The following is a 23,415-nucleotide window of genomic DNA, read 5'->3' on the forward strand; positions in this document are numbered from 1 at the left end:
AATATTGAATAAAAAACTAACACCCGTCTTTGGGTGAGGAGACGATAAATGGTTTTCCCTTCTTTGTAGTTTTCTGTGCTTGAGCTAAACTTCTTACAGGAAGATATGCTACTTTCCTAATGGACGAGGATGAACTCCATTAAAAATGGAGCTCTCAGCTGCATTTTGCATCAAAATTTAATCCAGCAGAGTCTTACTCTGCTGCCAGCTAATTCAGGAACTGAACAGGATGACATGCTTTCCTGTACAGTCTATAATACAAACTTTCCCCATGAGGAAGAGTAGTTATCTCCAATTATCTGACATTTTTCCTCCCCTGCCTTTCCCATCACCCACTTTCCACCCACCCCAGGAGTTCTGCCCTGTCTTTTTTTTTTTTTTTTCTGAGAAACAAACAGCATGGTACCCGTGCCTGCTATTATTTCCTATCTGGGTCTCCTTGGGCCTCTGGTGTTGGACTCCACAGGCTCCTAGAGTCCGAGAGGAAACTGGAGAGTTCTACCTGCCCACCTTCGACCTCAGACACCCACACTCCCCTCTGCCCGCTCGCACATGCGTTCCAGGATTCGGTGGATACTGGTGAAACTGGGCCTGTCTGCAGGCAGCTCGCTCCAACACAGACGCATCAGATTGTACAGCTCCAGGGGGCAGTTCTCTGGGCAGGAGAGGATGTTGCCGTCCCGCACGTAGCAGATGACCTCCTCGTGGGCCATCCCGTAGTAGGGCTGCAGGCCGTAGGAGAAGATCTCCCACAGCAGCACCCCGTAGGCCCACACATCAGACTCCGTGGTATAGCGGTTGTAGAAGATGGACTCCGGGGGCATCCAGCGGATGGGGATGGCGTCGTTTTCGTTGGCTTTGTAGTAGTCAGCTGAGTAGATGTTTCTAGAGAGGCCAAAGTCGGCGATTTTCACCACCATGTTCTCACCCACAAGGCAGTTCCTGGTGGCCAAATCCCGGTGGACAAACTTGCGTTCGGAGAGGTAGGCCATGCCGGCGGCCACCTGCCTGGCGATGCACAGCTGCTCGGCACAGGAAAGGGGCGGCGGGCCGGGGCTGGAGGCCTGCACCCCGCGGGTCAGGTCGCTGGGACTGAGGCTGCGTCCGGGGTGAGGGGACATGCTGCGGAGGAACTCATTGAGGTCCCCGTAGGCCATGTATTCAAAGAGCAGGCACATGGGCTTCCCCACCGCACACACGCCTAGAACCAAAACAAGGCCTCCTGTTAGAGGTTGCGTTTCTAAAGTGACACGTGGGAAAAAATTGTCCGAAAGCAAATGACCAGATCAGAAAATGTGGTGGCTTGGTTTTCTGTTGAGGGCATCATAGTCGAACTCTGACCCCCTTTCTTTGTGTAAACATCTCCTATTTATCTTTTAAGATTCAACTGATTTATCACTCCTCATGGGGTGCTTCAGCTCCTGACCTTTCCAGGATCAGATTTTCCTTCCGTCATTCTTTATCCTTAATCCTGCATCCTATCTACCTGCCTGTTATAATCATCCATTTAGCTGAGGTTTCTTCCCAACATTTTAGCCCTTTAAACTAGAGATTATATCTTAAGTCTTCTTTAAATTCCACACACCTACCATGTGTCTGGCGAGCAAGTACTCCATAAATATTGGGTGAATGAATTTATGAGTGGATGTTTGCTTTGAGTATGTAATGCAATTGCTCTGTCTTTCTGCTTCCTTTCTGAAGAAGGATGATAAGGAAGCTGTTGTATGAAATTTGGAAAGGAGCACGAAAACAATCCAAGGTCTTAGATGAAGTATTCAGGTTACTGCAGTAAAACATGTAGGTAAATTTACAATGTTCATTCCAGAAAGAAACAAAATGTTAACATAAAGAGTCTTAGATTTAGTGCCAGGAAGACATTTTAAAATCTTGCTGTATTTGAGAGGGAAATGGACAACTTGAAATATTAGATCAGATGGTCACAATTTCATATCAGCATAAAGATAGATCATTAACTATTTTTTTTTCAGGCAAAAGTTAGAAGTCTGTTCAAAAAGGAAGAGAAATGAGAATACTATTATCTTGGCTTGTTTATTTTGGTGTTAGTTTTTAATTCCAGGGACTTTAGCAATCTGTATATTAAATGTACTATATAAATTAAATTAAAAATTAAATACAAAATTGGTAAAAGAATTAATGAAAAGGCAAAATATTTTTCTGAGAAGCTTTTTAAAACTTCAATTTTTTGAATTTAGGTGATTTAATGAAATAGTCTACTCCCTAGTACAGAATATATTCTATGGGGAGGAACAGAGACATCTCTCTGAACAAGGAATGAAAGAAAAAATGTAAGTGAAGTATGAAGGAGGAAAAACTTGGCAAGCCTCTGTTTTCTGATGCAATACATTTCTTCACTTATATTTTCATACCTAAGAGTTTCACAATGTTAGGATTATCAAATTCTGCCATGAGGGCTGCCTCCCTCTGAAAGTCTGCTTGCATATCTGCCGAGGCTTCTTCTTTGAGCATCTTCACTGCCACCATTGTGAAAGGTTCATAGGGAAGTAAGCCTGGAGCCCTGAGAGATACATTTATTTAGCAAGAAATCAAAGATCAGGAAGATTACACAGAGTCACATGATAACTACCCATGTATACACATCCCCACACTCATGCAGCCTTTCCCAGAGCCACAGAACCAAAGTAAGATGCCGATGGCAGGTCACACTTAAAGCTCCTTGACTCCAATGAATAAAAATCACTGGGGTTATTTTCAACATAGATTGTTTGAAAAATGCATTATTAATAACAGAAAACCAAAAGTGCCCAAATCCAATGGGATTATCATTACCATCCTAACCCCTTAATCTCTGGCCAGAATATAAATTCCTGGAAGGCAGGGGCCATGACTTATTCATCTTTATATCCCCAAAGAGCCTAAAAGGGTGCCTTGCATATTTTTTGGTTCCCAATAAGTATTTGTGTGAGATTTTCATTAATCATGTAACCTCCATACCAGGGCCACTATGAGTAGAAGTAAGGTTGTATCCTGCCCAAGAGCAACAGGCCAAAGTAACAATTGGTGATTAAAACCAAGTCCACACTCTGTGGCCCAGCTCTGGGTCTGTGGAGCTACATCCACGCAGAGAGGATATTTTATTCCAACTCACACAAAGACATTAACTGGGCTAGCATTGGCCCTAATACATACTCGGTTTTTTGAGCTCATTGTTGGCTGACATTTTTGCATAATTTTTTTTTTCCTTTTTCTGTCTTGCCATTCTGTGAACATCTATTTAATATCCATACATGTCAGGCTTTGAGTTCTTAAACGGAAACACTATTTCAAAGTAAACATTAAGTGAAGTGGAGACTATAGCAATTGAAAATGGAAGAGATTTTAGAAGGATTTACTAAAAGCAATGTGAGAAATGATTATTTAAAATGTACAACGAAATTCTCTTCCGAAAAGAAAATATGATTAAACTTTGCTAATTGCTTATCATCGGAACACTTCATAAAGATTCTCTCCATATACACAACCCTATTTTCCAGCAGAGGGGGAAAAGTATCAAGATTCAAAGTACAGTACTCAATAAAAATAAGGTGAATGATGTGAAGAATGAACTAATTTGATAATAACTATTATACATATTACATAGAATCAAGTTAATATCTGGTAACTTTTCAGACACAACGTATTTCAGTTGGTAGTTTGTTTTTTTTTTTTTTTTAACGTGGGCAACTTTACCTTGCTTGAAAGACCCTTCCAAATGCTCCCTCTCCAATATCTCTCACATATTCAATGTTATTCCTGGGATACTCCAGGCTGAGCAATTTGGGATTCAAAAGAAGTGGCATCCTCTGGTACATGGGGTTGGGATGAAGTCTGTCTAGCAGGAGTTCAGAAGGAAGAGTAGTGAGGGTTACAGCCGCTGATTCTCTGCAGGTAAGACAGGTAAGATCAATAATGAGCTGAGGACCAGGTGAGAGCTTTGTACTCAGACTTAGGTTCTAAAGAGACATGGTGTTTAGGGGGAAACAAATTATGCTAAGTTCACCAAAGATCCTTCCATTTTAGAGCCACGAAGAATTTGGTTTGGAGCCTAAAGTTATATTCTTTTTTTCAGGAATTGTGTCTCTATCCAATCTGATAGTGGCAGTGGGGCTGAGGGGGCTGACAGCGAGCAGGAACGGCCATATTCTTCCAAACCGTGGTTTAGATTCCATCTGCTGTGAAAAACTAACCTTAGGACATGTGATCCTATGCAACAAGTCACTGACATTTTTAAAGATCACGGTGGGGCTGCTTACCGTTAAAGCAAGGCAATGGCTGTCATAAAGGAAGTGGCAGTGTTATATATACCCCTCCTCCCGTCTCCAGCTTCAATACCAAATACGTAAACGTTTTAAAAATGTTACTACACGTGGTTCCCTTAAACTAGAATCTCACCTTTTCTTATTTTTCCATTGTTTTCGTCTTCGGCAGCAATAAAGAGTGGTTACGGTAAGAAGCACGAATATGGCAAAGCTGGACATGATGGAGGTTATTACAGTCATGGAGTATGTAGGTGAGACAGAGGAGGAAGACAGGGAAGAGGGAGGCACGTTTGGAATGTCCACACTCGGCTTTGAGGACGTCATTGGTGGGAATGCTGTAAGTCAACAACAGATTTTCACTCATTCTTAAACTTTTAAGCAGCAACTTTCGTATTCAGGCAATCAGGAAACTAAATTTAAGATTATGTTCTAATGTATCAGGTTCTCCCTGGTTATATATCTATAAAGCACAATTGTAAGAATCCAGTGAAGTCTAGTTGTAAGTAAATCCAGCTTACAGAATCATAGAATTTTAAAGATGAGACTCAGAGAAAGGAAATACTTTTTCCAAGACAAATGCAAATCCTGGGCTAGTGTCTTTACACTCATCATAGTTTTTATGACCTGACAACAATCATGGACATTGTTAAGTTATTAAGTAAAATATTTTTATGAAATTGAAGTCACGATTATCTAAAGCTGAGGTTTGTTGATTTACAAACAGAATTAAATGGAAGAACATGGAAAATGGAAATAGTAGGACAGAAATGAGGAAGTTAGTTCATCTAACAATTGAACTCCTGTCAAATTCCTATTAAAAAGGTCAATGCGATATACAAATAAATTAAAATCTGTATTACCGCTGGAAACCAAAAGATGTCATACTAATGTCCCTCTCTTTGTAGGGTGCAACGTCCATTGTATATCTATTAAAACATTATGAATTATCTTTTAAACCCTTTTAGTTGACTGAGTAAAGACAAAAACATGGCTACAGAATATTTTAATAATATAATCAACAAGAATGTCTTAATAGTGAAGAATGAACTTTGTACCCTAAAAAGACAGAATAAACCTTATTTTCAAATATTTGTGGGATACTGACAGACACGGTCTTTTTTGTCAGGTCACAAAGATGAATCTCAGTAAATTTCAAAAGAAGAAATTATGCAGATCTATTCTTTGATCAAAATGCAATTAATAATAGATTAAATAAAATCCAATAAGACATTCAAAAAAGAAACATTTTAATAACCTTTCAATCAAAGAGTAGAAAGTAGCCATAGTTACAGATGACAAAATAACTTCTAGCAGTGTTGATGAGATTTGCCCAAAGATGTGTTCAGTGATAAACTCATAGCATTATCTTCTTCCATTAGATAAAATGAATGAAGTGAATGAGCTAGATATTTAATTCAAGACTTTGGAAAAGAAACAAAATCTACAGAAAACAAAGGAAAACAGGTGATATAGTAACAGCCATGTACAAGCAGAAATTAATAAGTTAGAATACACATAACACAAATGATAGAATTTAAAAATAGGTCAATAGTTTTTCTGACAAATATTTACAAGGTAGTCTAATCAGTGACATTTTAATTTTAAAATGAAAAGAAAGGCACAAACATACAAAATTAGGAATGATAGAGTCATTTTAACAATAGACTCAAAGGTCAATAAAAATGAAATAATATATAACTACGGAGTTACATTTTTAAAATCTTAAGGAAAATGGTAGGAGCACATTAATTACCAAATTTGAAGAATCAGAAAGTCTGAAACTAGCCATAACCAGGAAGTTTAAGTCATTATAGAATTATGGTTATATTCTTTCAGTATTGGAAGAGATACAATTTTCACAGTTTTATAATATATTCCAGTAAGAGAAAAGTCTTTCAGATTGTTTTAGCAAGCTATTATAATACTAATATCACAACCTGACAGGGTTAGCACAAAAGAAAAGTGCAGATTATAGAGCATAGGTTTAAAAGATCCTAAATGAAATATTAGAACTTGACTGCAATATAGTCAAAGATTTCATAGAAGGAACTGTATTATTATAACACATCACAGAGTCAAAGGAAAACTTTCATTGCAGGGATGCCTGAAGCCATTTGAAATAGGACACGTAAAAGCAGAGATTATAAGGGATGCCTACGTATGACTTCTTAGTCTAGGCATGGAAGCAGTGATTATGCCCTGAGCACCAGTGGCTAAGCAAGTGGTTTTGAAGCCTGTGGAGACCAAGTTTGGTTACCCCTGTGACTCAAGCAGGCACCTGGAACTAGAAGAATATTAGCACAGCAGTAAAACATTCGTGCAGGACCAATGACAGCATTTCTCATCAAGCATCACAGCAGTGGTGGATGTAACAGACTTCCCAGGCTCCGCTGTGATGGTTTGAAAGCTGCTCTGACTTTCTGTGGACTGAGTCATTCGAAGATTTAAAAAAATCAATCCAAGATGAGTGGGGAGGGGGGCTTAAATTGGAGAGCTAAACTTAATGCTAATATGAAAGTAGGAGCAATCATTAAAAGACAGGGAGAAGGGAAGCAAGAAGGAAATATCCAAAAGATAAACTAATGATTAAAAGAAATATTCCATTACCCTTCAAAGTGAACTGGTAATATCCTTTAGAGTTTACTCAGAATTCAAGAGACTTTCCAAGAAATATTTGAGGGCTTTACACACTCCCACAGAATATGAGACAGTCTACCTAATAAGGTTGACTTCTCTGTTCAACGATCGACCTACCTGAAGAGCTAAAGCCAATTTCTTTGATAATTGTATTTAACTCAGGGAACAATTTTAGACATTCCTCGCCATATGGTCAGATGAAATGATCAGTTTATGACATCTGGAGTTCATTTTCTTACATATAGGAAAGATTTCATAAAATGATTTAGCTAATCTGTGCTGCTCGCAATTTCTTATAATCAATGTAGAAGGCAGAAATCTGGATGCTTTTGTGTGTTTTATTTCTGTCTAATCTAGGATTGAAGGTCAGCACCTTTCATACAGTAAACCCTCAATGAATGGATGAATGAGTAAACAAAGGATAACAAACATCACCGTCATCAATTAAGAGTCCAATCAAAGTTAACTTTGGTTGCTTCTGTGACAAAGAATTGAAACTTTTGTTTTCATTCTTTCAAGTTGGGAATGACAATTTGACAGGCTTCCAGAATAATAGATTTTTAGGGTTTTCCAAAGCTGTTCTTGTTTCCTAGCTCTGAGTGATTCAGTTGTGACCAGTAGCATTCTTTCTTTCAATATTCTAAGTCTTAGTCCTTTAAGTAAGCTGGTTAAGATCAAGTCCTGGCACTTAGCCAAGTGCAGAAACAATTAGGCCTGGAATATCTAGCCCAAGAAATGAATATGATTTGAGCCTTGAACATGAACATCAGAGGAAGTTAGTCGACATGAAAAAAATGTCTAATTTCATTCTGAAGATTTCTGCATTCTGATAGGCTTAATGTAACATCTGATACACGTTAGTTTCTAGGACACCCCTTTTCAAGCAACCTTCTTGAATTCTTTCCTAGAGATTTTGAGATCACCCTTTTAAAACCATTTGATTTGACCCTGTAAACGTTATACTGTTGGATGATACAAAAATCATGAATGCAAAATCAAAAGGTGATTTTTTAAATTGGCTTATTTTATAGCCATAGAAAGGATAAAGCAACTTAGTAACCTTGAGGTAGGAGATGGGATTTGCATCGTTCACTAAATATGGTGCTCTCCATGGCCTAATTAGAAGCTATAAACTGGGATCTCTGATGGTCTTCCTTCATATTCTACCCTGGGTGAGTATAGTGAAAAGACTTTGAGAGGGACCGTACATCCCGTTCTGGACATCATGAAATATGGGTGTAAAATACGCATGCATGAATCCAGTTACATACACATAACGTTTCAAGGGCACAAACAAAATTACTTACTTGTTAGGTTTTCTTTTTTATAATCTGAAGGGGAAAGGATAAAAATTTGTTTTAAGTGAACATCCAGATAGCTCCAGTGTTCTGTGAGAGAGTGCTAAGAAATGCAAGTTCTCTTTCAGCTTTTTAATATACAATGGGAAAACATTCTTCGCATTCAAATGCGAAAGGATTGCATCTTTGAAATTAAAACAGCTGTTAGGGCTCACCACATAGTTCCTTACAGATGAAGTTCATTAAAGCAACATGCAGCCATTCAGCTTTGTTTTGTGAGATCAGCATTTGCAAACATATGGCTTATTTTTGCATGCTGAAAAATCTGCTTCCTTGGGTAAGAAAGAGGACTTTATGCTTTTATTCCACTCCTCTGACAAAATATGAAGTTTCTTAGCCATTTCTCTGCACATTCAATAAAATATTATGAGCTCTCATAAGATCTGCTTATGAATTAAGGTAAGATCTCAAGCAGCAGCGAAAAGTGCTCTTTAATTTCTTTTAGAACAAATGGAATAAATCCTTATGTTAACCGGTGCAATTAGGATAGCAATAGGATTCTGTTATTGGGTGTGGAAGGAAGGCAGAACTCAAAAAATATTGGAAATGCCTAGAAATATTAGGAGATTTAAATTCACACCTTACTTTCCTCAAAATAGTAAATTTCTCTGAACCTCCAAAGTCTCGAGAGAGCTCTGTTACCTAAATATGGCAGTCTGGTACAGGCCATGGGGTCCCAGTGCATGCTGGGGAGTTTGTTGCAGTCCGGCATGGAGAGCAGATGTATCCCAGATCTGTAGAGTCCCCTGTGGGTCTTTTCTTCCACCGCTAGCCATTCTTTTGCACAGAAGAGCTCCTTTACTGCCAGGCAGTATTCTCTAAAATAATTTAGGGAGAACAAAATTTGATGAATCATAGCACGTTGAAGCCAAATTGGTAGTGGAGCCTAAATCCCGTATTTTCAAAACATCATCATAGTACACTGTTTTTTCTTGCAAAAGTGTTTTTGTAAAGATCCTTTTATTGTAAATAATGTGAGAAGTTATGAAATATATAGTATATTATCCCATGAGATGAAATGCTGTCTTGTTTTGTTTTTAAAACATCACTAATGCTACTGGGGAAAAGAATGTTCAAGTTCCAAAGGTAATGGATTAGGAATCCCAGATATGTTTTCTCTTAACTTCATATTAAAGTAACTACAAAGGTACGCAGAGCTTTAAAAGATCATTGTCAAGCAGTTTCCAGCCTGGGAGGTTTTTCTGTAATCTCAGGGCTAATGGGCGGGGCCTGAGGAACACAGTCCGTGTCTCTGTGTGCTTTGTTCCCTAAAACAGAACAGTATCACCTTCCTGAAAGGTTATAGGAGGGCTTGGGAGTCCTTACCCAGCCCTACCCTTGGAGAAGCTGAGTCCTATCCCGTTGCTGTGTGTGCTTTCATCTGAGAAAGCTAGAGTAAGGTCTGTGTGAATATGAAGCTGCAATGTTCATCTCTGTTGTACTGAGTGAAAAGGCTGAAGAAAGATTAGGTGGACTCGTTGGACTAATTAGAATTTTGTGGATTAATCATTGTTCAAGCTTATCTTATAGGAAATAGGATAGACTACATAGGAAAAATCAAGTTAGTTCCAAATTAAGATATTTGGGATTCATAATAAGAGGAAATTAAAGATAATTAAAGAAATTAAGGATAATAATAGTAATGTCATTCATTCAATATATGAAGTATAAAAGAGGAGGAAATTTTGTGCGAGTGTGTACATTTGTGTGTAAGTGTAGTTATATATACATGTATACATATTTTTTACTACTCATGCCTACACTCCTGCTTTCCCAGGCAACCACTTGCCAATATGGACCAACTGAGCATGTGCAGAATGAAAGGGCTGTGCGTACTAATGTGATGGGATATAATGGGAGTCATGAGTACAACGATGGAATGTAGATTCTTAATATGTCTGCAAAGGAAGAGGGAACAATGGGGCTTTCAGGCGTCCGAGACTCTGAAGAACTGGAGAAACATTGCTTGGCTTGCTTCTTCTTATGCCTGGTCCCATCCTTGGGTCATATAAGCAAATCTTTCTGCATTCAGATGTTACAGTTAAACTGTGCAAAAGCAATATGGGACATACGAAAGAAATTTTTAGCCCACATTATGTGGAGAAAGCAAATACCTGGGAAAATTATTTTTTATTATACGTGGAAAAGACACGTTAGAGAATTTTAAAAATTGTTTTGTTTTCATTGACATGCACTGAAGCATGGCCTCTAGAGAAGAGTTTTTCACGGGGAAAAAGAAATCAAGATGAAATGGAAAATAGAGTGAAAACTAGGTTAAGTTAAACATGGTAGTGACTGAAGAAAATAAATACCACAAAGAAGTGAAAACAACTTTGTTTCACTGAAACAAGTGAAATCTTCATTGAGAAAGAAACGGCACAGCAAGATATTGAACAAATAATAGGGGAAAACTTTAGAAGTTCTAACTGAATGCAGAAAGAAAGATGAAAATAGTGAGTAAGGAGATAACTGAGAGGGAGAAGCAAGCAACAGATTCAAAGTACAAATAACAATGTTTCCCAACAAGAAACTAGAGCACATAAAAAAATAGAAAAATACTCAGAGATATACTATAAGAAAAATTCTTAAACTAAAAAGGACATAAGTCTGATGATGAAATCATATTATCCATTCTTTTTATATTACTTATAGGAAAGAAAATAATGAAAAGAAATCTACTCCCAAGTCTTTTTAAATGTCTAATTTTTTAAACAATTATTGATTATATATAAGAGAAAAGAAAACCTTAATGAAGTATAAAAATGTGGAAATTTCTAGACTATATTTTTCAACCCCAAAGTGAATAAATTGTTTACAAGGATTAAAAAAGTAGAAACAATTTTCAGATTAAAAAAAATACTCAGGGACTTCCCTGGTGGCACAGTGGTGAAGAATCTGTCTGCAAACGCAGGGGACACAGGTTTGAGCCCTGGTCGAGCAAGATCCCACATGCTGCGGAGCAACTAAGCCCGTGTGCCACAACTACTGAGCCCGCATGCCACACTACTGAAGCCTGCATGCCTAGAGCCCATGCTCCACAACAAGAGAAGCCACCGCAATGAGAAGCCTGTGCACCACAACAAAGAGTAGCCCCTCTCGCCACAACTAGAGAAAGCCTGCGCACAGCCACGAAGACCCAATGCAGCCAAAAATTAATTAATTAATTAACTAAAAAAAATACTTGTTTAAATAACAGCTGGAATTAAGAAAAAAATTTGAGTACACTACAAATGGCTCACAGATTTAAGAGTTAATTAACTATGCTATTCTAATAAATTTGAAATCTCAGTGAATGGGATTTTTTTCTAAAAAAACAAAAAAGTTAAATTATTTTCAACCTTGAGAAAGAACATCTGTGGCCTATGCATGTAAACTGATCTAGGGCATAAATGTTGGGAAATTACTCAATAAATTTATTTTGTGCTAGCATATGAAGATACAATTCAATTTTAATTCTCATTGTTCCTCAAAAGATACTTAGATGTCATGTCTGATGAAAATACAATCTTAAGTGAAGAAACAACAAAGTATATGTCTTAAGTAATTTTTTTTAAAGATTTTTTTTGATGTGGACCATTTTTAAAGTTTTTATTGGATTTGTTACAATATTGCTTGTGTTTTATGTTTTGGTTTTTGGGCCGCGAGGCATGTGGGATCTTAGCTCCCTGACCAGGGATCGAACCCGCACCCCCTGTGTTGGAAGGTGAAGTCTTAACCACTGGACCGCCAGGGAAGTCCCTATATTAGTCTTAAAATGTCTCCAAACCCTCAAAATTTGCAGTAAGTTGAAGAATGGAGCACTCTATTTTAATGACCTCTGTAGTCCTTTTATACTAAATAGAATGCCTTACAACTATTTCAATATTTAAATAGTCCCTGGTTTTATCAAAACAGTTGGAAATGTGCTGTGTTGGTAGTCTTCATGTGTTTTCTTGAAAAGCAAACAGTATCCATCCAGTTTCTAATATATACCCTGGGTACAATTTATCCTTTAATCCTCTCAGCTCTATTGCAGACGAGGAAACTGAAGTTTAGCTGAGGTCATATGTCAGTGCATCTAGAAAGCAGTACAAAACAGTATTTGAACTTTGTTCCATTTAGCTCAAAAGCTACATTGATTCCTGTCTTTTCTACACAAGAAGTAAATAAAGGCAAAGATAATTCTATTGAAAGTGGGTTTATAAATTTCAGTGTTTAAAGAGTAGGGGGTTTTCAAGAAATATCTGTTTTATAACTGTTTCTACTCCTTCCACCCCCATGACACAAGAGTGTCAGTACGTAAATTAGAATATTGGGTGGAATGTATTTTAATATTCTGACATGCTCACCAAGATCTCATATTTATTGGCTAATAATGCTGAAATACTGGACATGTAGCCTTTATTTTCTCTATCTTGGCTTACTAATGAGGTCCATATTAGTTTGGGATTTTGTTTTTCACTTCCTAGAAAGCAGGGATGTTTATGAATATGATAATAATGTGAACAATAACAAATGTAATAGAATATTATACCTTTTATGACATTTTCTAACTTAGAGCCCTTGTGTAATAGGGTATCCCCAGTGATTCACATGGTAGGAATTTTGTCCAATTAATTACCTTATATTTTGGACAAAAGCCAGCTTTTGCCTTTACTCTTACACCCAACAACTTCCTCTTTTGAAGGAAACTTCCCCATTTATTTATTTTGTAAATTTTACCTGCAAATGGGTGTAGGAGTAGGTGCCACCCCAGGGTTACATTCTTGGAAGATGTGGTTACACAGTAAAGCTTCAGCAGCCGGCCGGCAGAATGGGCTCACTGCTTTCAGTTCAATCCAGGCAGTGTGGACCAGTAGTTCCTGGGCCTCCTCAGGGTCTGCGTAGGAGTTGTTGAAGAAAACAAGAGCATCTTTTGCCAGGACAGCATTACACGCCTCCCCTCTGTACTCGGCGCAGTAGCCGTTGTTGTCTTTCTGTGGTTTACTGAAAGGAGCAGTGAAAAACATTCCTGGTCACGTGCTATTTCTTAGCATTCCATCTGCCCTTTTGTTTGTTTTCCATTTCCACATCTGCATCACAGAAATAGAAGACTGCACCAGCAGATTGGTTGAAACGTTCCATCTGAATATGGTCTTCATTTCCAGCAGCAATTATAGTACCTCTAGCTACTCCAGAGGGCTATGAAGAGGATCAAATGTGATAATGGATGTGGAAAGCTTTGGAAACGCTCAAGGCCAGAACGGATGGGAGAATTTTTATTGTTTCCATCATAAATAAAAGTTAACTCCACATTTGTTACATATAAGCGTACATAGCAAGTAAATACGTCTAAATAATATATTCATCATCATGAGTAATAAGTGACTGAACGCAGTAATTGCTCTGATCCAAAGAGCTCGCAGCTTGATGAACACAGTTTATTTAAACGTTATGATAATTAATGATTGGAATTTTGTGGCACATCTTCCAAAAATCAGATCCTCTCACTCACACATCTTCCCAGCATTCCATTAAAGAATAAGAAGAAAGCCACACAGGAAGGAGAAAGCATTGGCTATGGCTCTCAGAGGAGCTAAGCAGCATCTTCACTTTTGCTATTTTCTTACCACATGTCTTGGGGAGAGTCATCTGGTCTCTGACAGTGTTCTGATCTGTAAAGTGATGTAATTATCCTGAACCCAGGTTATTGTGTGTTCATGGGTAATATAAGTGTTAGCACAGCAATAAGATTAAAAGCTAATCTGCTATAACAATTGAAGAGGACAATAAGAAAAATGGAAAACGCAGCTGGTACTCCCTCCACATATCCACTGCTTCCTTAATGCAATGCTGGGAATTATAATAACTCCTATACTCACCTGACAGATGTTTATTGAGCACTTATTATGTGCAGGCACTGTAATGGTCTCAATATACCCTTATGCCTTCCATCAGATATCTCATTAACAATGACAGCAAATTCAAGTTGCACTCTCATTTAGATTTGTACATCTGTTGGAATTTAGCATTTTATTATCTATATATAAAGGATTTCAAGGAAAGAAAATTAAACAAATTGGAATTTGTGGGGATTGTTTAAGTTGCTAACAGACCCCATTTGAATTTGAAAAGGTGATTAGAAACATCATTGACTGGTCTTTGAAGCAAATCTATTAAATGAGATACAACTCATTCAGGTAAAACAATGAACTTCCGTGAAATACTACATTTTAAAATGATGTTTTGTAACATAGAATCATTCTCTAATTCATACTAGCATTCTACTAATTAGTCAACATGAATTTTATTGCATTACCTGTAATTCATTGGGGATTTTTTAAATGAACGCCTTGAATAAGAAAATGCAAAACTCCCATGAAAACTTGGGCCCTATAGGGTTGAGAAAACACCCAGAGAAATAGCTCATGACTCAACCTCTGAGGGAACTCAGGGTATGCTGACACTAAGAAAGTTCTAGAGAAGCAAGGATACTGTGCTTTAAGAAACTGAATAATAATACCTAACAATTAGAAATACCCCAAACTGGCTTACAAAATGATCACACATATTGATAATCCTTCCATAAAAAGAGAGGATGGATAAGAGCAGGTGTGACTCTTTTCACTTAGAAAAAAACTATGGGGACTTCCCTGGTGGAGCAGTGGTTAAGAATCCACCTGCCAGTGCAGGGGACACGGGTTCAAGCCCTGGTCCGGGAAGATCCCACATGCCGCGGAGCAACTAAGCCCATGCACCACAATTACTGAGCCTGTGCTCTAGAACCCGTGAGCCACAACTACTGAAGCCCGTGTGCCTAGAGCCCATGCTCTGCAACGAGAGAAGCCGCGGCAATGAGAAGCCCGCGCACCGCAACGAAGAGTAGCCCCCGCTCGCCGCAACGAGAGAAAGCCCACGCAGCAACGAAGACCCAACACAGCCAAATATAAATAATAAATACATAAATTTATTAAAAACTATATCATGTAAAAGTTGAATATTTCTCCTAGTGTCTCTGAGCTGAGAACTATTCATCCATGTTGCACTGTCATGTGTTAACTATTGAAAGACACTTCTTTATTTTTCCATGAATATTTTTAATTTTAAAAATTCATGATTTTTTCTTTAATTACATAAGCAAAAAACATTTAAAAGAAAACATTGGAAACTAAGAAAAATTACACAAAAGAAAAAATGAAAATAGCCTCAGAGATAAGGATTATTAATAATAAATTAAGAACCAATTCTTAAAAAAAATAAATAAATAAAAAAACAATTCTTTTTTTCTGAGTCTCTGCTGCTTCTATTTTAAAAAGCCCTGGAAAAATCTTTAGAACAACCTCAATGTGAATTAATAGTATGGAGTCCTCACTGATTTTTGAACATTAACTATATAATGCAAAAGAAAAAAAAAAAAAGAAAAAGCAGAATAGGTTTTGAATAGAAATGAGAAGATCTTGGTTTTAATTTTGATTTGTCTTCCTACCAGCTTGAAGATAACTAGCCTGTGAAAACCCTTTGCATGCTGGGAAAAACCATACAGATACAAAGTATATGGTTCTTATTAATTTTCTCTGTCTCTGTGATGTTCTGGGAGCATTAAAGACTTAGCTTTGGTAGTATATCTTTGCGATTAGCCCCACAAGGTAAGGGATATATAGTACCAAATATATATATACAGGAATAGAGTGAGTGGTTTAAAAATACATAGGGAGGACACAAGTGCTGAACAGTGTACGAATGAAAGATGGCATGTCTTCTGCGGGTGGCCTGTATTTTAATTTCCCTTTTACTATATACACACACACACACACACACACACATACACACACACACACACGTACATAATACATACATAAAGAGACTGCCCAGTCACAGTTTCAGTCAGAGTTGGAACAATTTCCTCCCCTGTTTTGCTGACTTATAAACCTCAAATTTTATGCAGTGATCAAATTTCAGAGGCAAGATATGGAGGCCAATGGGGCCATTTTTTCCCTCATCTTTCTAACCCTATCACTTAAAAAATTGAAGGAGGTCACAGCAAAACCCAGGGAACAAGATGAATGCAAAAAATTTCCATTGGTGTCTTCTGTCTTTTGCAAGTGATGAGTGCCCTTTCTGTCCAACTGAAGTCGTATTTCTCCACATGCAGATCTTGGGACTGTGGATGGAGCAACAGCAGAGGCAGCTGGTCCTGTTGCTCGTTTGAACAGTGGGGCAGAGGTCACAGGGATCTGTTCACAGAATGCTGGTTGTTTTGGAATGATCTGCTGGACTACCTCCAAAAATTCTAGTTAATATTGCACATGGAGCCAGTCCCTCTCTTGTCTCCTGACAGACTGAACCTGGCTGAACTCTCTTTCTGAACAGTTTCTCTTTTTGGAGGCGACAACTGATATCTGATCCCACGTCCCCCTTCTAACTTATTTTCTAGCAGACAGCTCTCCTTGGTCAGATGGAATATTTAAAGGATTCTCACTACACCTTCTGCTTTTATTTTCTCTCTGCTGTAACATGTATGAATCACATTCAGTGGAATACAGTTGACCCTTGAACAACGTGGGTTTGAATTGTATGGGTCCACTTATGCCCAGTTTTTTTTTTCAATAAATACTACAGTCCTACGTGATCCCATCCGTAGTTGGTTGAATCCAAGGATGCAGAACGTGGATATGGAGGAACCACATAGACAGAGAGCCAACTCTAAAGTTATAGGGCATGCTGGTTGGTGCCCCCAACCCCTGAATTGTTCAAGGGTCCACTGTTCTAAAATGTGATCTTCCAGTTTCTATGAGGGCAACATCTCTTCCCTTTGAACACGTTGTCCAAGGGCACATCCAGATGACCAGCCATGGCATGGTTGGTTGGGACAACCCCACTACCCCAGCGGAAACTCCACACCTTCTTTTCCTGCCCTCCCTAGGGCTGGCACACGTGAGAACGGGACCTCTCCCCTGATAGCAACACATCTTCTTCCGTATACAGCAACTGCCAGGTTCCCATTGTACTTTCCCAACAAATGTGGGAAAGTACTCTTAGAGTACGCCACTCTAAACTTCCAAAGCAAACTGGAATTCTTTTTATCCTTTCATGCCTAGTGTCTTTGTATATGATTCATTCTCTATGACAGGGATCGGCAAATAGAACCCACAAGTCAAATTTGGCCTACTGCCTATTTTTATGCCACCTGTGAGCTAAGGATGGTGTTTACATTTTCAGATGGTTGAAAAAAACCAAAAGGAGACGTGAAAATGATATGAAATTCAAATTTCAGTGGCCAGAAGTAAACTTTTCTTGGCACAGAGCCAAGTTCATCCGTTTACAAACTGTCTGTGGCTCCTTTTGTGCTGCAGTAGCAGGGCTGAGCAGTTGCAACAGAGACCGTATGGCCCACAAAGCCATATACTTGCTATCTAGCCCTTTGCAGAAAACCAAGAGTGCTTGTGTTATCACAAGTGAAAGATGGTATGGAATTTTCATTAGCATTTATTTGACTATAATCAGTTTAAATTATTTTCATTTGCATTTAGTTGCATGTGAATGATTTATTTCTGTTCTTGAGCCCTCAGAATTTGTGCATGATTCCATTATTATGTTACCTTGTAACTAGTGTGTGTGTGTGTGTGTGTGTGTCGGTCCCCTAGTAAAATGTAAATTCCTTGGGTGCAGGGAATATGTACAATTTGTTTTGTTTTATCACTTTCCAATATAGTGCCAGGAATACAGTGTTTTAAAGATGCACAGAGAAGACAGGTGTGCTGAATGAAAGAGGTGTATGAATGAGAGATGGCATCTCTTCTGTGGTTGGCCTGCATTTTAATTTACCTTTTCCCGTGTTTATGTTGTATATCCCTTCAGTAGGTACTCAGCTTCTCTGTAGAATCCTTCAGGTCAGGACTCTTTCTCAATACCTATTTATTAGGTAAACAAATGCATCAAGCTATATGAATTGGGAAGAAGATTGAGAACAAACTAAATTTTCTTATGCAATGAATTATTTCATTCCATGGAATTAGAATCAATGGCTTGAGTTGCAGGTCCTGCTCAGTTGCTGTGCTACCTGGATTAGCAACATAGGTATGAATCTGTGTTCTTGAGTCTGTCTGTCTGAGCTCAGATTGAGGCTTTGTAGTTAGCTATGTGGTCTGGACAACTCTTGTGCCTCAGGTTCCTCATATAAAGAAAGAGGGATGATAGCTTTTGCCCCATAAAGTTGCTGAAACATTAATATGAGAACAGTGGTACTCAAAAATGTCCTGCAAAACTTAACTGCTATTATTAGTAGTAATGAACAATTCTAAATCTCAGTTTCATCATTTGTAAAATTAGATGAAATTTTACACATCATAGAGTTTTTATGAAAGGCAATTTTATGCACATAAAATGCTGTAAGTTTCACAGTGTTATATTACATGGTGTTACTTTCTTATCTGCAGGATAAAGCTATGAGGAAGGGTTTGGGAGTCAGTTCTGTGTCTCTTTTCCAAGCCTGTCATATACTAGCTGTGTACGTCATGTGTACTCTCCAGTTCAAAGTATGTCTCTTTGTTTCTTTTCTGTACAGTAGGGATAATACTAGCATCTATTTCATGTCCTGAGGATAAATTTTTTAAATGCATGTAAAGCTCTTAGCACAGTGCCTGATACATAGTAAGTATTCAACAGATGTTGCTATCTTCATCTTCATCATCATTTTGTGAGAGTATTAAAAGGATTAGAAATTAGAAAGTTTTCTGAAAGATTACAGTACTCAACGAATAATAGATACTCATTAAATGGCATGTCAAACAAAGCGAAACAAAACATTGGTATAACAATAATATCTTACCTCCATTCTAGTAACAGGAAAGGAAGTTTCCACAGGAAATCAAATTAAAGGGGAAAAGAAACAAAAGTTAGTACATTTTCATCTCAAGGTTTGTAACAGATAATTTTCATTCTTCTAATCTCTGAGTTTCTGAAAAGTTCCCTGCTTCTGCCAGGAGGCCAGATCCTGCATTAACAGGCAGATTTGGAGAAGGAGAGTAAGAAAATATTAAATGTCTCCAGGAACTGAATTCTTCCTTTCAAGCTGAGTCAACCGTGGCCTCATTAGCCCAGGCAGTATCATCGGTCAGAATTTCCCTCTGTTGGCCACCCAAGGACTTTGCATCAAGAAAGCAAGAAGTGGAGGTTGAACAGGAAGAGGGTGGCGGAGCTGTGATTCTTACAGACCCACTGGCTTCACGTGGTCACACAGCATCCCACACTCAGAAGGGCCCCATGCTTAATTTAATGTTCTGCGGTTATCATCTTGAAACACTTAATAATTTTTTAACAAGGGGCCCCACATTTTCTGGAGAGAACAGATGGAAGAAATAGGAGGAAATTCTTACAGAGAAAAAGGCATATAATTTGGAATGGGTAAAGGCAGAATCTAATAGCAGGGAAACCTGTTGAAATGTGAAAAGCCCAAGGTTATGTATATGAAAGAGCCCTCAATTTAAGATGTAAAAGAGAGGATTCAATACCGTGGAGGTCAACCAGAGCCAAAGAATCCAGCCGTAGAACTTGTTAAGAGATACTCAGCTTAGCTAGGCTTCGATTTCAAGGACAAGTGAGGAAAAAAAAAATCAAGGTCATTTAAGGGTGCTCAGTCTTTTCAAGAATATTAAGAGAATCAAAGGATGATTCACTAGGCTTCCATGTGTTTCGTACAGAAATTTCTCCAGTCACATTTTCATTTTTGCGGGGGGGGGGTGGAGAGTGGGGAGCAGGGAAGGGGTCCAAGAGCCTCCGATTATAAACAAGTGCTTTTATCTCAAAACTAGATTTTTAAAAATTTCAAAAGCTTCCAACAGCCATCAATATTTGTAGTATCTTTTCCATTATCTGGAAAAGCCAATAAAATGTTGTCTCTCTTCTAAAACAGGCAGCCAGTCTAATATAAAAAAGCTGCCTGATTGTAGAAGGAATGCTTACCTCTTGAGCCTAGCTGCAGAACAGCTGGTAGCAATTTAGTGTGGCTACTGGCTGTTAGTCATTTATTCCTTGCCCTTTTATTAAAAACAAAAACAAACACCTTTAATCCATTGGAAACCAGATGAAGCCACCATGAAATGCCAAGGGACGGGGCCTGTTTTGTTGGTAAGAACACTTCTACCTATCGTGGCTGAAACACTGGGTGCTGCTACATCACCCCACGTCTCACAACTGGGGGGAACATTGCGGGGGACACGGGAGTGTGACTATGAGACATGAGAGAGAGTGTGAAACATAGTACGTTCAATCAGCTATATCGATTACAAAATCAGAGTCCAAAGTTCTAATTTTTTTCTGTAATAATGTGAAACATCAACACAAAATATAGAAAATAAAAATATGAGATGAATGAATAAAGATGTGGTATGTATACACAATGGAATATTGCTCAGCCATTAAAAACATGAAATAATGCCATTTTGCAGCAACATGGATGGACCTAGAGATTATCATACTAAGTGAAGTAAGTCAGACAAAGACAAATATCATATGATATCACTTATAGGTGGAATCTAAACTATGATGCCAATGAACTTACATACAAAACAGAAATAGACTCACAGACATAGAAAACAAACTTACGGTTACCAAAGGGGAAATGGGGGGAGCGATAATTTAGGAGTTTGGGATTAAAATATACACACTACTATATATAAAATAGATGACCAACAAGGACCTACTGTATAGCACAGGGAACTATACTCAATATCTTGTAATAACCTATAATGGAAAAGAATATGAAAAAGAATATATATAACTGAATCACTTTGCTATACACCAGAAGCTAATACAACAGTGTAAATCAATGATATTTCCATAAAAATTTAAAAAATAAAAATATGTGGCCAATTTTGGGAGGGTGGGGAACTCCAATACTAACATATCGGATTTCTCCCTACTGCCCAGCTTTGGTTATGCTACATATTTTCATTTGAACTTTAAATTTAGTGACCAGAATCCCCAGACTCTGAGGTCAATCCAAAGAAGGGGCATTGCAGACAATGGGGGTGTTGGTAAAATGAGGAGTGGCTTATGTTAGAGGAGGGATGTGACCACAGACTCATTCCTGTACCCTCAGACTGAATAAGCAGAAAAGAACTCTGGACCTCAGTATTTCGTGAAGGACCTATTAATGCCATTGAGAATGGGAAATACAAACATGGATTTTCCTCTACTGGATCCCTGTGTCTATTTTTCCTAGCTTTATTAAGATATAAGTGACGTTCAACATTGTGTAAGTTTAAGGTGGACAAGGTGTTGATTTGCTACAGTTACATAATGCAACTCTCTTAGCAACTTTCAAGTATATAATACAGTATTAACTATAATCACCAATGATGTACATTAGATTTCCAGAACTTATTCATGTTATAACTGGAATTTTGTACCATTTGACCAATGTCTCCCCTTTTCCCCGACCCCACTGCCCCTGGTATCCGCTACTGTACTCTGTTTCTATGAGTTAGACTTTTTCAGATTCCACATATAAGTGATATCATACAGTATTTGTCTTTCTCTGACTGACTTATTTCACTTAGCACAATGCCCTCAAGTTTCATCCATGTTGTCGCAAATGACCAAATCTCTTTCTTTATCATGGCTGAATAATATGCCATTATATGTGTATAGCACATCTTCTTTATCTATTTTTCTGTTGACAGACACTTAAGTTGTTTCCGTATCTTGGCTACTGTGAATAATGCTGCAACGAACATGAACGTGCAGATATCTCTTTGATATCCTGTTTTCATTTCCTTTGGATATATATCCAGAAGTGGGTTTGCTGGATCATATGGTAGTTCTATTTTTAATTTTTTTCAGAAGCTCCATACTGTTTTCTATAGTGGCTGAACCAATTTACAATTCCACCAACAGTGGGTCAGGGTTCCTTTCTCGCCAATACTTGCTAACTCTTACTTTTTTGATGATAACCATCTTAGTAGGTATGAAGTGATAGTTCATTGTGGTTTTGATTTGCACTTCCCTGATGAATAGTGATGTTGAACACCTTTTCATGTACCTGTTTGCCATCTGTACGTCCTCTTTGGAGAAATGTCTATTCATATACTTTGTCCATTTTTAAATTAGATTGTTTGGTTTTTTTGCTGTTGTATGTGCTCTTTATATATTTTGGATATTAACCCCTTATATATAATTAGCAAATATTTTCTCCCATTCTATAAGTTGCTTTTTAGTTTTGTTGATGGTTTCCTTTGCTGTACAGAAGCTTTTTAGTTTGGCGTAGTCCCACTTGTTTATTTTTACTTTTGTTGCTTATGCTTTTGGTATCATATCCAAAAAAATCATCACCAAGACTGATGTCAAGGAACTTACTGTCTATTTTTTTCTTCTAGGAGTTTTATGGTTTCAGGTCATGTGTTTAAGTCTTTAATTCATTTCCAGTTAATTTTTGTGAGTGTTGTAAGATAGAGGTCCAGTTCCATTCTTTTGCATGTGGTTATCCAGTTTTCCCAACACCATTTATGGAAAAGACTGTCTTTTCCCTGTTGTATATTCTTGGTTCCCTTGTCATAAATTAACTGACCATATATGTGTGGGTTTACTTCTGGGCTCTGGATTCAGTTCCATTTGTCTAGGCATCTGTTTTTATGCCAGTCCCATACTGATTTGATTACTATAGCTTTGTAATATAGCTTGAAATCAGGACATGTGATGCCTCCAGCTTTGTTCTTCTTTCGCAGGGTTGCTTGGCTATCAGGACTCTTTTGTGCTTCCATACAAGTTTTTGAATTGTTTGTTTTATTTCTGTGAAAAATGCCATGGGAATTCTAATAGGAGTATATGAAATCCACAAATAGCTTTGGGTGCTGTGGACATTTTAACAATATTAATTCTTCTGATCCATGAACACAGGATATCTTCCATTTATCTGTGTCTTCAATTTCTCTTATCAATGTCTTGTAATTTTCAGTGTACAGATCTTTCTCTTCCTAGGTTAAACCTATTCCTAAGTATTTTGTTGTTTTTGGTGCTATTGTAAATGGGATAGTTTTCTTCTTTTTCAGATGTTTTGTTGTTAGTGTATTTTAAAAAAACTGATTTCTGTATGTCAATTTTGTATGTGGAACTTAATTCATTGATTAGTTCTAACGGATTTTGGTGGAGTCTTTAGGATTTTCTATATATAAGATTGTATCATCTGC

General features: G+C 37.8%; 1 protein-coding gene across 3 annotated transcripts in view; it reads right to left on the reverse strand.

The window, feature by feature from the left end:
* Positions 1 to 518: 518 nt before the first annotated feature.
* MUSK (muscle associated receptor tyrosine kinase) overlaps positions 519 to 23,415 on the reverse strand; it is an 88,024-nt gene continuing 65,127 nt past the window's right edge. For 2 of the 3 annotated variants that reach the window (XM_024757278.1, XM_024757276.1), the window contains 6 exons: positions 19,059 to 19,065; positions 8,915 to 9,090; positions 4,411 to 4,612; positions 3,709 to 3,900; positions 2,388 to 2,536; positions 519 to 1,201 (listed from right to left, as the gene is read on the reverse strand). In XM_024757278.1, the coding sequence (XP_024613046.1) occupies positions 519 to 1,201; positions 2,388 to 2,536; positions 3,709 to 3,900; positions 4,411 to 4,612; positions 8,915 to 9,090; positions 19,059 to 19,065 (1,409 nt within the window). Of the gene's footprint in view, positions 1,202 to 2,387; positions 2,537 to 3,708; positions 3,901 to 4,410; positions 4,613 to 8,221; positions 8,246 to 8,914; positions 9,091 to 12,973; positions 13,238 to 19,058; positions 19,066 to 23,415 lie in introns of all 3 variants that reach the window. The other variant, XM_024757275.1, reaches the window with a different exon arrangement.

The sequence above is a fragment of the Neophocaena asiaeorientalis genome, unplaced genomic scaffold (assembly GCF_003031525.2).
Source record: "Neophocaena asiaeorientalis asiaeorientalis breed wild unplaced genomic scaffold, Neophocaena_asiaeorientalis_V1.1 scaffold432, whole genome shotgun sequence".
In the NCBI taxonomy this organism is placed as follows: domain Eukaryota; kingdom Metazoa; phylum Chordata; class Mammalia; order Artiodactyla; family Phocoenidae; genus Neophocaena; species Neophocaena asiaeorientalis.